Genomic DNA, 14,826 nt, shown 5'->3' on the forward strand with positions numbered 1-14,826 from the left:
CTGCTGAAAAACTCTGGAGATACGACTTCCAGAGTTTGACCGGGAGCTGGTCGAAACTCAAGCCGGCAAACCCACCCAAAATCTGGTCTGGTGAAGAGCATTGAGGGTCCCCGTGAGTAAAAGCTCTGTAAAGCTCTTCCAGTTTCTAAGTCTGAATGTAGAAAAGGTGACTGGGACCAACCAGGAGAGTGAAGCCACCCACCTTCAACCGCAAGCCGGCCTGGATCTCTGGTTCATCCCACTGGAAAGCTCCAGAGGTGTGACTTCCATTGGTTTGACCAGGAGCTCATCGCAAGGTAAAGTGGCGAACCCTCACTGAATCCAGACTGGCTGAGAGCTTCGCGAGACCCTGGTAGAAAAAGCTCCAGAAAAGTTTCTAAGCCAGAAGGTAAAAACTTTGACCGTGGCCTTCTGCGAGAGGTAGCCGCGCAGGGCTCCATCGCGGTCTGCCTGAAACTTCGGATTTGTCCTGTTCCAGAGGGACCAGATGTCCCAAATAGCACTATAAGTTTCTATGTGCTAGGTTATGCTAAATCTTTAAAAATACATATCTCCGGTTCCCTACACTGGATTTTTTTTGTTGTGGTGTCATTTTAACCCGTTTACCGCGGCGGCTAATTCGCAGCAGTGCGGGCGTTCGATTGCGCGGGCAGGGCTGCGCCGGCCAACAGATGTGCGCAGCACTACCGAGGTTGCGCTTGCGACGGATGTTAGACGACAAACGCACGCAAGGGGTTAAAGATAAAACAATTCCTATTGTTACAAAGTGGTGTTGTTATTGCCTGTTGTCTTACATATGTACTGAATTGGTGTTTTTAAATGCATTACATGCCTATCTCTGAAGTTAATCCTGCCTGCTCACAGCAAAGCTACCAAGGATTGAGCATGGGAATACATTTCTCAGACCTATTCTGAACCCTAGACTGTTAGTGGCCTTATTGGCAATAGTATATGTATGTTACCCACTACTAATAATCCATTTCCTAACACTAAGAATATGAAAATCTAGGTGTACAGGATTAGTGAGTGGCTTTTGCCCAGAGGTGAGTCTGATGGCCCATGCTTGTACTGGCCCCTGGAATGGCCCAGCTCAATGCTCCTCTTTCTGGGGCTTGCTCTGTACTAGAGCAGGTTTACCTGTGCTTGATGCAGGGCAGTTTTTCAGTTCTGTAGTTGCTTCCACTGAATGTGGTTGCAGGGTCACCCATACCCAACTTCTCATAGCCGCCTCTGATGGGTGCAGATGGGTTGCAGTCGGGCTGGTGAGCAATTGCTTCTAGGAGCCAGTGACACATGCCCAAGCAAATCCCTCCCCCCCCCCCCAAAAAAAAAAATCATGGTTCAACCCATGAACCTCTGTGAGGAAGGTGAGACAGGAGTCAATATGGGGCCTGCAGATGTCCCTGAAGCCCAGGCTTTAGGATGCTTGGGACCTGTCCCTGGGGGTGAAGGGTCATGGGGATGCACTTGCGATCTCCAGTTGCACAGTTCTATCCACAACAGCAACTGTGGATTTCCAGTTCAGTTTGTGCTTTTGGGGCACACGAGGACCCAGCTAGATCACAAATGGGTTTGTGCAATTGATACTGTCCGCAGTCCACACCGGAAACTTCATCAGTCTCCCGGGCCACAGAGGAGGGCAGAGGAAGTGTTAGCTGGTGGCAATCCAGTGATATGCAGCAGGGGCTGCCCGCAGTCTCCTTGCAGTGCTGTTCTCTCTATTTGCTTGTCGATAGTGACTCTGCCTCTTTGCTCTCCTCCTCTGCCTGGACACTACAGTGGTGCTTCTACTCTGAGCAAACTGCAGGGTAACTCCAGCTTCCCACCCACTGTAGGCAAGATTGACCTCTTTTCAGTGCAGACCCATAGCACTTCCAGAAGATTGTTGCAAATCTCTTTAGGTGATGTCCTTTCACCTGGCTGAAGCTCTGGCTGTGAAAGACACCAGGCCTGGAACTTTGAGCATTTTCCAATCTAGAGTTTCTTCTTCCCTTCCACTACTCCTGCAGGGCATAGCCCTTGGAATGGATTGTGGAGGTTCTGTTTGTGTATTCAATCTTAGAAAGGACAGCCACTCTCTTCATCTTCAGGTGATGATGGTTAGGATGAGTCATGGTCTGAGCACCCACTGGAAGAAACCCAAATGATGCCCACAATGGGGAAGGAAGCTCTCACGACTGTCAACCTTTTCAGGGCAGCAACTCCAGGGGAACAAAGGAGCAGGCACTTTAAAAGGCTAACCTTGCATTTCTAAGGATACAGAGGTCTTTGCACTTTCAACACACTTCTCAAATCTAGCTGGGTAGCACTGGAAAGCAAAAAAAGAAGGACTCAGCAAGGCAATGCCTCTTTACATCTCAGGAGACCGTGGTTTCCTTTCCACACACCACAGGCAGCTTGAAAGAAAAAGGCAAGTCCCTTTTTCGATATTAATATTTATTTAGCACTTTTGGTTCATAAAGCTTCTGGTGCCACAATCAATCAACAGACTGCCACCGCTACCAATACTGTGCACCCAGTGATCTGACAATACAAAGGCCATTTATGCTGCTTCCCTCCATACCACAAAGCCCCAATCGAGGTCTGCACGTCATAGCTACAGTGCGCATTCATGTACATGCATGATGGCGGTCTGAGGCAAAAAGAGTAAAAAACACCAGAAACTCGCTCTTGGGTAAGTTGCGGCACAGATGTGTGCTCGCAACATCATGCAGATCACATGCCCATTCCAACAGGCATTCAGTGTCCTCGTGTGGAAAATGCACAATTAACACAAACAATTATCTGACGAATGAGGTTGAATTGGACCCGGGCACCCTTTATGGCTAATATCAAAATGTCTGGTCCTGAGTAGAAGTTGGTGGTTGGTCTTGGTGAAAGATTTTATCCTCATACTTGTACTTTTTGGGAGTTCAAAATTGGCATATCAATTCAACACAAACATCCTTGATGCCATGCCATTCACACCAATGTGTATCATAGCAGAGTATTCAAATTACAACGCCCTATAGCAGTTCACAGATCCTACGGAACTGTGCAATTTTAACCCCTTCCGTACACGCAAAATTTCCACGCTGTGCTGGAGTTTTCATTAATGGCCGGGATTCGGTCAGCCAGGAGTCGTCCTCCGCACACGCCCACCTTGACTGCTCCCGGCCGTCACAACCATACAAGGGGTTAAAAAAGTAGTTTTTTTTTTTAACTAAGTCTGGTGCCTCGGGACCTCAATAAATATAGGAATTCAAAAACGATTGAAATCTTATAGGAAGTGTCTCACGTACGCGACCACCATGAGCCTGTTGGCTCTTGCTCACCAACTGGCTCGCTGTATCATCATCGGCTCTTCCCTATTGCAGCAGGAGGTCTAGAAAAAAACTACAAAAATGTGTAGGTCAGTTCAGTGTCCAGCTGTAGTCTCTCACATTCTGCCAAAAAGCTCAACAACGAAAAAATATAAAGTTATGCTAATGAGAACATTATTTTCAGGTAGGTTCAGCAGGTTTTCCTGTCCTACAAGATTATTTTTCATGACTAAGCTGTACACCTTGTGGTAGCACTGCTACAGTAACGACAAGTCCCAGGAATCCATTCTACTGTCCTTGGTTGCTGCAGGGCCTAGTCATCTTTCACTCAGCAAAAAACATAATCACCTCCACTACTCTGGCAGGCAGGTACTCTTATTTTTCTTTTTTTATTAATTTATTCCTTTCCAGTTTTATATAGCGCAAACTCAACCCGAAGGTACCATAGCACTTTACATGAGCGCCAGTTGCATAAGGGGGGCACATTCATATATATTTTGTTTTCAGGCATTGGGCGATTACATTATTTTCCCTGAATCACAGGATGTTTGAGCCTCCTGCCAGATTCAAACCTTGTTCCCCAGCTTCAAAGTCTACCCGTTAAGCCACATTAATTGCAGGTAAAAAGTACTTTTTCCTCAGATCAGTGCTGATTTTCTCCTTTGAATTGGTAACGCAAGCCGTTTAAAGGGATAAACCATACATTTCTTGGTAATGAGGTGCTAGCTGGGATATTTAATGAGCTCTTGAAGAATATACTTAATCAATCCAGGATTTGTGAAGCCTGGCAAATCACCCTTGAGGGTCTCAAGGCGCTGGGGTTGCTGCTTGTCTCATGGTGATCTGTTCATTTAAACAGCCAGGTCTTGAGTCTTTTCCTAAATTGCTGGAGCAATGAGGTGGACATGAAGTACAGGGGAAGGTCATTCCAAGCTTTGGACGCCAGGTGTGAGAAGGAACGAGGTCTGCTGCTTTATATTAGGGATAGGCGGAATTTGCATAGTTGCGCTACGCAAAGCTCAGCAAAACTGTAAAATCTCACCAAGCACGCAAAAGTTCAGCAAACACGCAGAATTGCTAGTTATGCCCGTTCGCAATGTTTTTTTCTTGTTGGCGAACGCTGTGTGCGCGCTCCGGGGAAAATATCTCGCAAACATGCATTTTGAAAGCGCAAACAAGCATAACATTCCGCAAAGCCGTGGTACGCAGAAATTATGGCAATTCCGCGTTCTCCGCGGAATGTAAAAGTACCCAAATTTTGCAAATTCCGCGAGCGGAACGGAATTTACCGCCCAAGCCTACTTTATATTCCCCAACTGGAATGTAACTTCACCATTGTTCTTTTCATCCCAAAGTACTGATAAATAAAATGGTTTTGATAATTTGAAAGTAGATATAATCATTAAGAGTACCAGGTAATAGGCAAATGTCTCACTAGAATGGTACTTGAAGGATTTACAGTTAATCCCTTAAAATCTTAACACATACATGAATGCATTGAAGAGGATCTCTGGCCCATTTCTTTTTAGTTCTTGCTTACACACCGCTGAAGCTGTGCGTTGGAGAGCTCCAGTCACTACGTCACTAAAGATATACACCATACACGTACAGCATAGAGAGTGGCCCCTTGACCCATTGGCTATTTGTGTTTTTAAAAAATTCCTCTTGGTTAATTGAGCTGTTCTTCATGCCCAAGGAAACACAGTGCAAAAAAACGGAGCAGACCTGAAAACCCAGAGAACTTGGGCAATATCAGTGTGACAAAATAATTTAGGGGAGGAGATATTGTAAAGGGATTAAGGCCAGGTAGCTAGGCCAACGAAAAAGAACACACCATTCATAAATGTATGAAAAATAAATGTGTAAATAGTAAGTCCCCCAAAGGAAAATGGGATAAAGAGGCATATTTAATGATGTGGTACACAAAAAGCATCAAAAAAGTGTGACAGTGCATTTCTTTTAGTGATAAGTGAGGCGCAAATCAAATAGCAGAAACACTTCCAAGCAGACACTAGGATATTAATGATAAAACTGTCCATTTTGAGAAGGAATTAAAGTGTCAATCTTTCGGTGCCAACGGGGTAATTGACCAGGTCCTTCATAAGACAATCAAGAGAACTAACCTAGGGGCGTCAACAGGGAGCCATCCTTGACCGCAAATGTCAAGACCTGTTGAGGACATAGAAAAAATGAGTGTACCCATCTGGTGTCTTTGGTGATTGAAGAACAATATTAGGTCAGCCATGATAATGCCAGTGAAGGCCAGCAGTACTGTCCTGGTAAGAAACCAGCTAACCAAACCGGAACCAGCCAGAAGCTTTTGAGCTGGAGTAGAGGGCTGGTACCGCAAAGTTACCATAGAGTAGATGCAGAAGGTCTGCTCTTCGAGGCAGCCACTATAGAGCGCAATACAAACGGACAGTGCCGGTCTAGAACAAATCATTAAGATCATCTTCGCCAGAGTAGAGAGCAGGTACAAGAGAGTTACTAGAGAGTGTGAGTAAAGATAAAGATCTCTTATGCGACCAACACAGAGAAAAATACAAAGCGGGCGGCACCGGTCTGGTAATTTCAGGGAGGTGAATTAGAATGCGAGTGAGGGAGAGCAACACCACACACAAGAGGCAGAGAGACCTGCCTCGCAGAACCACGGACCACAACGAAAGACAACAAAAGAGGCACTGATGCCTCATCAGCAACGAGACCCAGGACGGGGCCAAGCAGAGCGAGGCAGGACCCTTCCCCGCATTGTGCGTTCTTGCTCTCCATTGCAGTATATTACTTTTTTCTCTTGGGTCCTTAATGTCATTGCATTTCATTGAAGGATACATGGCTTTGCCATTGGTTTTCTTTTAGCAGTGCTCCATGGTAAGCTTGTCCATCTATCATATGCTGTCTAAGATCAGATCCTCCCGGGGCTGCCCCTCCCCGTGCAGGATGTGGCCCTGCCACTAGTCACTGCTGCTGGCCGCCACTGCATGTGCTTTTGACATTTGCAATACTTTTTGATTAAATAAATTGCCAAGACCAATTGCCTTATATGGCTATCTAGACTGGGAAAAATTATTTTAAGATGGCCTCCGTGGACGGATGGTGGCAACGCTTTAAAGCATTTTTGGAATGCGTAAAAGTAAACGTCACAAGATGGCTGCTATATACATGCCTCTCATCCATCTGGGCAAGGAAATAAAACTAGGAAAGCCAATGGATTGGCACTTGTATTAAAGGCCCATCTTATTGGCTTTGCCAATGCATGTTCCTTCAATGTCTAGATTGAGATTTGTTCTGATATGACAGGCATTTAAGAGACTCTAAATGTTGTTTAGAGGAATGCATAAAATGTACAGTTACTTTGTCAGCATACAGGTGGTATTGCTTCTAAAAGGTTGGAGTGTATGCTTGGACTGCCATTTGTAACCAGGTTTATCCCTTCGTTTGCAGGCTTCTATCATGAGCGGTAGTGTGCACAGCCTGGGCCTTGATAGCGGCAAGATTCTCATAGATTCTGTCAGCCAGTCTGGCTTCAGCCCTCTCAGGAAAGGAAGTCCCCACCGGCGTGCCAGAGTTCTCAGTGAGCACACTCCTTCCAAGGAAAGCAAAAGGAATGTGGAAGTGAAGCCCACGAAGGATGAGCTGCAGGAAATGATGTCACCAACCCCTCTGGAGCTGCACAAGGTCTGAGTAGTAACCAAGTTTTTGCCAACAGGATTGTCCTCTTATGAGATGGCTTCATGGATCTAGGTTGTGTGTGAAGGGGATGTGGGACATCCAATGCAAATATATACCTTTACAATGCAGATTTTACTCCGCAATACAATCACAACGTGGTCTTTACAACGGCCACGTTGTAACCACGCAATGACATTACTACGCAAGTCATCACATTGACTTGCAGTAGAAGGTGCCGTAACATTAGAAATGTATAATTTACTATTCCAACTCCAGCCTATGTAACAGTAGGGAAGGTATTGGAATAGTAAACAATACTATTCCTTATGTTAGAGCGCCATCTACTGCAAGTCGATGTAATGGCACTGCATGGTTACAATGCGGTCGTTGTAACAACCGCATTGTGATTGTATGCAGAGTAAAATCTGCGTTGTAAAGGTTGTTTTCTAGCTGCAAATATATACCTTTACAAGATAAAAACATATTGTACTGCATGTGTACAAGCCATTGAGCATGTACCCATGTAGGTCTCATTGTTTTAACTTGTCGGTGGCTCTTTGTCAGATGCTGCCATCATAGGAAAGTTGTAAAAGCAATCTTGATACTGGCTAATCCACCATATGGACGTGTGTTGAGAGCCGCTGTGGTGTGGTTCCACAGGGCACAACCCGGTCTGTAATGCGAAGCAGCAGTGCACAGTGGACTCATCTTGCATGTGCACCTGCCCACCTCATGGTTCTAAGTGTGAACTGTATTTGCAAAGATGACTCCATAACTACACCTATCTGATGCATAGCATGACCAGCATGATGTAAAGTGGAAGTGCACTCTACCTCAGTACACTGAGCTGGTCTGCGATCTGAATTGAAAATTAACAAGAGACGTTGTTGAAATGAAATTAAATGAAATACCAGTATTTGTAAAGCGCACAGCTACCTCCGAAGTGGTGTTCCAGCGCTGGGGGCCCTCAGGAAGATTACGCAAGCTATTGCCCAGAGTCACGTGGTGCTGGTCTAACCTGCCGCCGGCACCGGGGAGTCAGGCACCCTAGGCGCTGCGCCATACCTCTTCCACTTGTTGTTTAAGTTTTCACAAGTTTAGATCTGTGGTATCGACATCTGCATACATGTGTTGGTAGTTTAGCTCTCAGTCAAATACCCAGATTAGAAGTGGCAGTATTAAGGAACACATATTGAACCAAATATTTATTTTAATTAAAATATTATTTTCTCTGTTTTCATATTTGCCAGGTCGGTACTGTGCACACCTTGTAACGTTATAGCAGTGTCTGGAAACTGGATGTGGGTCGATGATTTCTACTACCATTTGATTTAATCAATCGTTTCCTAAGCTCCCGCTAAAACGTTTTGTATTTATATTGTTTAATACAAACTCTGAGTCATAGCCTCACAAACCTTGAACATTTGGTAAACTAGACCAAATTATCTAAAAGTATGAAAGAGTTATGCCGAAGTGCATGGCTAGTCCTGATTAACTACCCTGTGATATGATTGATTAGTGGATTAGCCACATATTGGAGGTAATTGGGACATTTAAAAATAATATTCATGATGTATTTTTGTGATAGTGGGCTTGTGCCTTTGAAAACGTAATGGGATATCATCAAATGCAAATTGGATTCATGACGTGAGATTGGGAGGAGTTAATGATGTGGTTTATAACCCAACTTTACATCATTAGCCTAGACATGTGTGATAGTTTAATTTTTGTGCTGACGTAGATACACTAAAAATCATGTAAATGCCCAAAACATTTGAACAGAAATGATCAAGACCCTATTTGTCCCAAAAAGTGCCTGATAATGACATTGTAAATGGATATATTGTAATTCTAGGAGGATTCTTAAATAACTTACTTTAAATAGCTTCAGAACAGTTCACAGGAAGAAATACAATTATACGATTCCCTTAACTAAGACACTGACATTCTAATTAAATATAGATCATGAAATCACTCGGCCGCAGTACCTTAAATACCTCCTCTTCAGGAAATAACACATTTTAACCTGAAATAACTCCCAAACACTTGGGTGTGAAAAACGTGACATGCATGATTGATTCTCAGTTCAATAATCAGAAAAACACAATCCATTCTGACGTCAAGCACTTGATGAGACACAGAATATGAAACACCCTGGCTCAAGCCTATGAAAATTCTCTGGATTTTGAGTTAGAGATAAGTTTGTTCCATCTGTTACATTTTCTCATGGAGGTGTCTAACCCATGATAGTGGAGATGTTTCCTATTCCAGAAATAAAAATGTTAGATGCCTTAAATAAAGAGAACTCCCCTTATTATTTCTGTATTTCACGTTGGATTTTCTTTAACATCGCAGAAGTCCTGCCGAGAGAAGGGAAATAAATTTTACTTTGATATCCTTTTCAGATAACACTTCTGAAGGACCCAGATGTTGAAGACTTTGGGTTCAGTGTGTCAGATGGCCTTCTTGAAAAGGGAGTCTACGTCAACATGATCCGGCCAAATGGCCCAGCTGACCGAGGTGGTCTCCATCCCTATGACAGAGTTCTTCAGGTAATTTGAAGCTGTGATGCTGTATTTTTATATTGATATGATGCAGTGGGTGCGGGCACCTTTAGTGCACTTAATATGTGACCAGAGTTTCATTTGGACACTAGTAGCTGGAAAAAGAATGGAAAATCCGAACACAAATAGCAGTGACAAAAAAAGTAGTCTTGAGTCAGAAGGATGCTAGATGGTGAGATAATGAAGAAATCCCAGTTTTCCTGTTTCCTGATCACCTAGTTGCCCTTCCACAAATGTAGTTGTTCGGGAGTTTATTGCATAACAGCAAAAGAAGTTTCTTCTTGAACCAATTATAGACCAAATCCTCAAAGGGGTATACCAATGAAAATGTTGCCCTTACACATTTTTTTGAGAGGAAGAAAAACTTTTGGTATATTACGCGGATTCTTTCTGGATTCCATGGACCCACACTCTGAAAGACGTACTATAAAACGTCTCTTAGAAAAAAACTAGTTCTCGTGTTTTGTTGCAGAGAAACCTGTAACTTCCAGTACCCCTTAGAGAACTGAATCCTTTATCTCTGGGGCTTTGTCTTGAATGCCCTCACCTCTGTGAGCTCCTTCCCAAGGTAGTCCCAATCTGGGGAAAGTGTGGAAACCACAATTTTTAAATGCTCTTAGCACACTTGTCCCTTCCCTGCCTGGATCAGCATCATGATCCCCTTTCAATTCTCTGTTTCTCTAGCTGAAGATTGTTTTTGGTAAACATTGGTTCAGCTGGTGTCTAGCTAAATAACTTCTAAGAATGCATCTCATGCTGGCACATTTTGTCTTCATCCTTACGATATCTACGTTTTTTAAAGTACACACCATATATGAAGGAGGATGAACTCTGAATCTGAGCAACGAAAAAAAAAAAAATATCATCAAAGTAAAGATAACATTTGTGCTATCAAGTAGTTGAGCTGTGTATTATTCAGTGTTAGCACATGCTTGGAGATGATTCTGTTTTAGGAAACATCACTGGATCCAAAAGATTTCTGCTTGATCGCTGGATGCCCTTCCTTGCTTACCAAGGTCTGATCACAATAGCTAGCTAGCTTGGTTTTTCACCGAAGAATAACCTAGAGCAAGCCATGTGATCCTGGGAGTGAGGAGCTAAGTTGGAAGAAAAAAAATAGGATGATTGCAAGGTTCTTCCACCTTGTGGACTCCACAATGAGAAATGAAACAGTGCCTTCAGAAGTTGGCTGAAGAGAACTTTTCCTCTAATAATAGTCATAGTACGAGAATGTGATATAAACTGTGCCACTGTCATGGGTTTTACTCATATGCATCAAGATGAATATATACGTATTTTACCTATCTCCGTTCATATAGAAGATTTAACAAGTGCCTATAAAATTCGACAGATTGCTGCCTTTCTACAGCTACTTTGGTCCAGCATAGATTGAATCATAAAGCCTTCACTTAAACCTTGATTAGCATTACGAAGAAATATTGAAAATTGTTTCTAGAACTCGTTGAACTTTCCAACACCTTTTTTGATGCTGTAGAAAACCATCTCAATGGCATAAATGTTCCTTACTATAGGCTACCATATTGCTATACAGAGGCCACACTGATGACTGTCAGAACTGTGGAAGGGGTAAGTGAGCCACAAATATGTTTGGAGATCAGTTTGCCAATTGCGGAACCAAGGGTGTGAAAATCTTTTTCTTCCAAGGGCCCTAATATAATCACTGGTAGGCCTCTGGTAATGCATTTACAAATTTGTTGCAGTCCCCAACAATAGCTGCTTTGCAAGAACTGATGTATTACTTATTTTAAATACAGTGGCATTGTAGTTGTGGTTTGATAGTCAGTTTACTGTGTTTTGGTTTAGGTAAGAGGAAATGCACAACAATTCACAGACCTTAATTGATAAGCAAATAAAATATTATATTCCAACTGAATTCACTATTACAATTAAACTATCATTTTTGTAATGCTGTAGAAGCAAACCTTCAAAATCGTAATGCTCCTACATCATCCATGATGAATCCTCATTTAATCTTTAGTGTGCTTGAATTATGTCAGCACCGAAAAGTGCTACAGATCTTAGAGTGCAGGAATGGCCAAAGGTTCTTAGCTGTGTAAACTCTACTGAAGTGAGCTCTCTTTTACTGTTTGTTTTAATATTAATCACATGCTTCTTAATAGAGTTAGTATTATTAGCCCTGATTATTAGCATTAATATTAACATAATTATGTTTATTATGTTTATTATTAACAAGATCAGTACTTCCATTCTACTCTGGTGAAGCATTGGCCTGCACTTCCTCACATCTCAAACCTCCAACAAACATCATCAAACAAAGTAACACTCCAGAAAGCCTAATGTTGGTAATTGTTAGAGATACAAGGTTGGCAAGAATTTTCTTGTGCTCTACTGGATGGTCCCTTTAATGGCGCAAACCCCGGCAAAGTCTTTGGTATTAAATCTGTTTATATTTTCCTATTTTTCCCCAGGTGAACCACGTCCGCACTAGAGACTTTGATTGCTGCTTGGCTGTTCCACTGATTTCAGAGGCTGGAGACAAACTGGACCTAGTCATAAGTCGCAACCCTTTGGCACATGTCACAAATCCTCAGCTCGATGACGAGTTGCCAGTGAAACATTCCATGTGCACAGAGACCAAAACAAGCACCAAGACACTATGAGAAGAAAGCAAGGGGTGCTGGGATTCCTCACCTGAAACTTTTCTATTCATACTGTGCAAAGCCTAAACCAGAGTATTAGAAAATTGACTTGTTTTTCTATTTTATTTTGCACTACTATTTGTGCCATGTGACAGTTAATCCAACCGGACTTAAGGAACATTGCCACCTCTTTGGTTTTCCATCGTTTGATACGCATTGCCGGAAGGCAGCCTAGAAGGGGTTACTGTGTCCTTAAGTGAATACGTTTCAGCGCCTCATGTCTACTATGACCTTCTTCAGGGGTCTTCCATACCACTGGCTTTGAAGAACTCTTCGGCTCATCAATTTTCCTGCAACAAACTCGTCAAACTTAACCAATTTGAATTGTAAGGAAGGCTGGATAGATTTGTGATGTTTTTCACCTTCCTGTCCCATCATGCCAAGCGAGACCATGCTTTGTCAACAACCCTTCCATATGGTGCTATCGTTTTCTAGTTTTACTGCTGTGAAATTGTCCTGTTATTTTCTGTGGAAAAGCCTCCTCCAGCTTCATCACTATACCACACTTTTCTTCTCCACTACAAAGCACACTCTAAGCACTGGTGTTTCACTCTTAATAACAATCCAGATTTAAGGGCATAATCCATAATTTGTAAAGTCTACATATTTTTTTGTTGTTCGGCAACTATATTTAATATTTAGTACCAGAATGCACAGTTTTATTCCAAATCCCACAAGCCATTTTACTTTTGTTTTTCCCCTCAACACAATCTACTTCCTATAATCCAATATTTTCTTACACTTTAAAACACACTTGTTCCACTATCTCACATTTAGTTTATAAGCATGACTAACTTTTCATTGTTCTCGTTTATTTTTTCACTCCAAGCACTTTTGTTAGGGTACTAGTTAGATATTAGGAGTCCACACCTAAGAATCCCTATTGCTTGCTTTCCAAGCATCAAAGAAGGCTGGCACATAAAAGTTCACCAAGACAAATGTTATCCACATGGTAAAGCAGTTCAGTATTCAGAATTTAGGAAGAGGAGTTTGGTCATTGCCGGTACACTGCCTTGCATTTAAACAGGAAAAGGTAGACCCCTGTGTTTTATTGTGTGCCCTTGTGTGTGTTGTGCCAGTGAAGATTCAAGTTTGTGAGTTTATGGACATGCCCAAGCCTGGCATCCCTCTCTAGGTCCATTATGTGGCCTCTTCGTAATGGTGGCTCATACTTACTCTTACATTGCTTGCGTTATGTTGCCCATCGGATATGGATGGGGTAGGATTGTTTCACTCGCACCCTATGTCTCTTTGCAAGCCTCCAGAGATTGCAAGTCAACATGTGTGCCAAAAAGGGGGGTTTCTGTAACAACTTGTGATGGCCTTTTTTAGCACTTTAAGTTTGAACCAATTTTAATGAATCATATCCCTGTTTTCTTGGGAAAGTCGGATAAAGCACATTGCTGGAAGGAAGCATAGTATCTTGAGGAGACTTTGCTTTTTTTACTCTGCTAGTTACTCGGTTCAAGTTACAACCCAATAGCCACAATTCCCTTTCCCCAGCCTATAGCAAACGTCTGTGTCTGCAAGTTCACACTTTCAGACCGAATTCTCTGTGAAGCACTTCTGAATGGCAGATCAATGGATGACATGGGTCTTCTAAAAGATGTGTGACCCCCAGAGCACAATATGAACTGAATGAACAAGAAGCATTGAACATTCAATCAATCTGATACTCTGATTGGCTGAATGACTTTGCTGCTAATTGGCCATACACTATGCTCTCAGGTGACCTACAATGGAAATCCTTGCAACTCTTGTTTTCAGCCATTCCAATTATTTTTTTAAAAGATAGGCCTATGGTGCATCGTCCAGTATAAACCCTACTGTTGCAGTAGGATTTTTACATATTTTTGGAAACTCCTCTGCCTTTGTTGTAATTTATTCTACCATGTGCCATAAGCAGACCGCGCAGAAGGAGTATTTTTTTTTTAATATGCAATATATGGAAAAGGTCTGAAGCTGTTGGTGGCTTCATGATGGTTTTTAATGAAGAGGTTTACTAAAGGCTTTAAATGGTCCTTGTATCCCTTCCTATGCATTTTGAATGATATTATACAGTTACTGCATTATTAAATGTGTATTTTTATCCGCAAACTATTAGTGTATCCCATGTAAAGTATTTTTATATGCAGATTTTCTTATGTATCTATGAAAGCACAATATTTAAAGGTACTGGATTTCAATAAATATTTTAGTCCTGTTTTGGACATATTTGTAAATATATTTCTGTATTTAAAATGGGTTTGGAATGACTTAGATTTTTATTATTAAAATATTCAAATACTACTTTTTGTGTTAATCTTTTCCTGACTATGGGGATTTTATGGGATATAAAAGTTGTGTGATTATCCTTGTCAATTTTTCGAAGGGGTTGTGCGTTTTTCCCAAAAGTTAATGTGTATGTCAATCAGATCAATTTTTGTGATTTAGATCTCATTGAAGATCAAAAATATATCCAGTCATAAATAATTATTTAAAAACATATAACACAAGACAGTCTTCATTTTAATATACTGATAATACATTGGTAACATTGATTTAAAAAATGTGTACAAATTGTGGCACCCACATTCATCAGGCGGTGAGATTGCTAGGGCAATCAGATAA

At 41.9% G+C, this 14,826-nt stretch overlaps 1 protein-coding gene across 2 annotated transcripts in view; it reads left to right on the top strand.

The window, feature by feature from the left end:
- Positions 1-14,458, top strand: part of GRIP2 (glutamate receptor interacting protein 2) — a 476,068-nt gene extending 461,610 nt beyond the window's left edge. For both annotated transcript variants that reach the window (XM_078661710.1, XM_078661711.1), the window contains exons 22-24: positions 6,744-6,977; positions 9,377-9,523; positions 11,986-14,458. In XM_078661710.1, coding sequence (XP_078517836.1) covers positions 6,744-6,977; positions 9,377-9,523; positions 11,986-12,177 — 573 coding nt within the window. In that variant the 3' untranslated portion in view covers positions 12,178-14,458. The remainder of the gene's footprint in view (positions 1-6,743; positions 6,978-9,376; positions 9,524-11,985) is intronic.
- Positions 14,459-14,826: the final 368 nt, after the last annotated feature.

Source organism: Lissotriton helveticus, chromosome 9 (assembly GCF_964261635.1).
Source record: "Lissotriton helveticus chromosome 9, aLisHel1.1, whole genome shotgun sequence".
Taxonomy (NCBI): domain Eukaryota; kingdom Metazoa; phylum Chordata; class Amphibia; order Caudata; family Salamandridae; genus Lissotriton; species Lissotriton helveticus.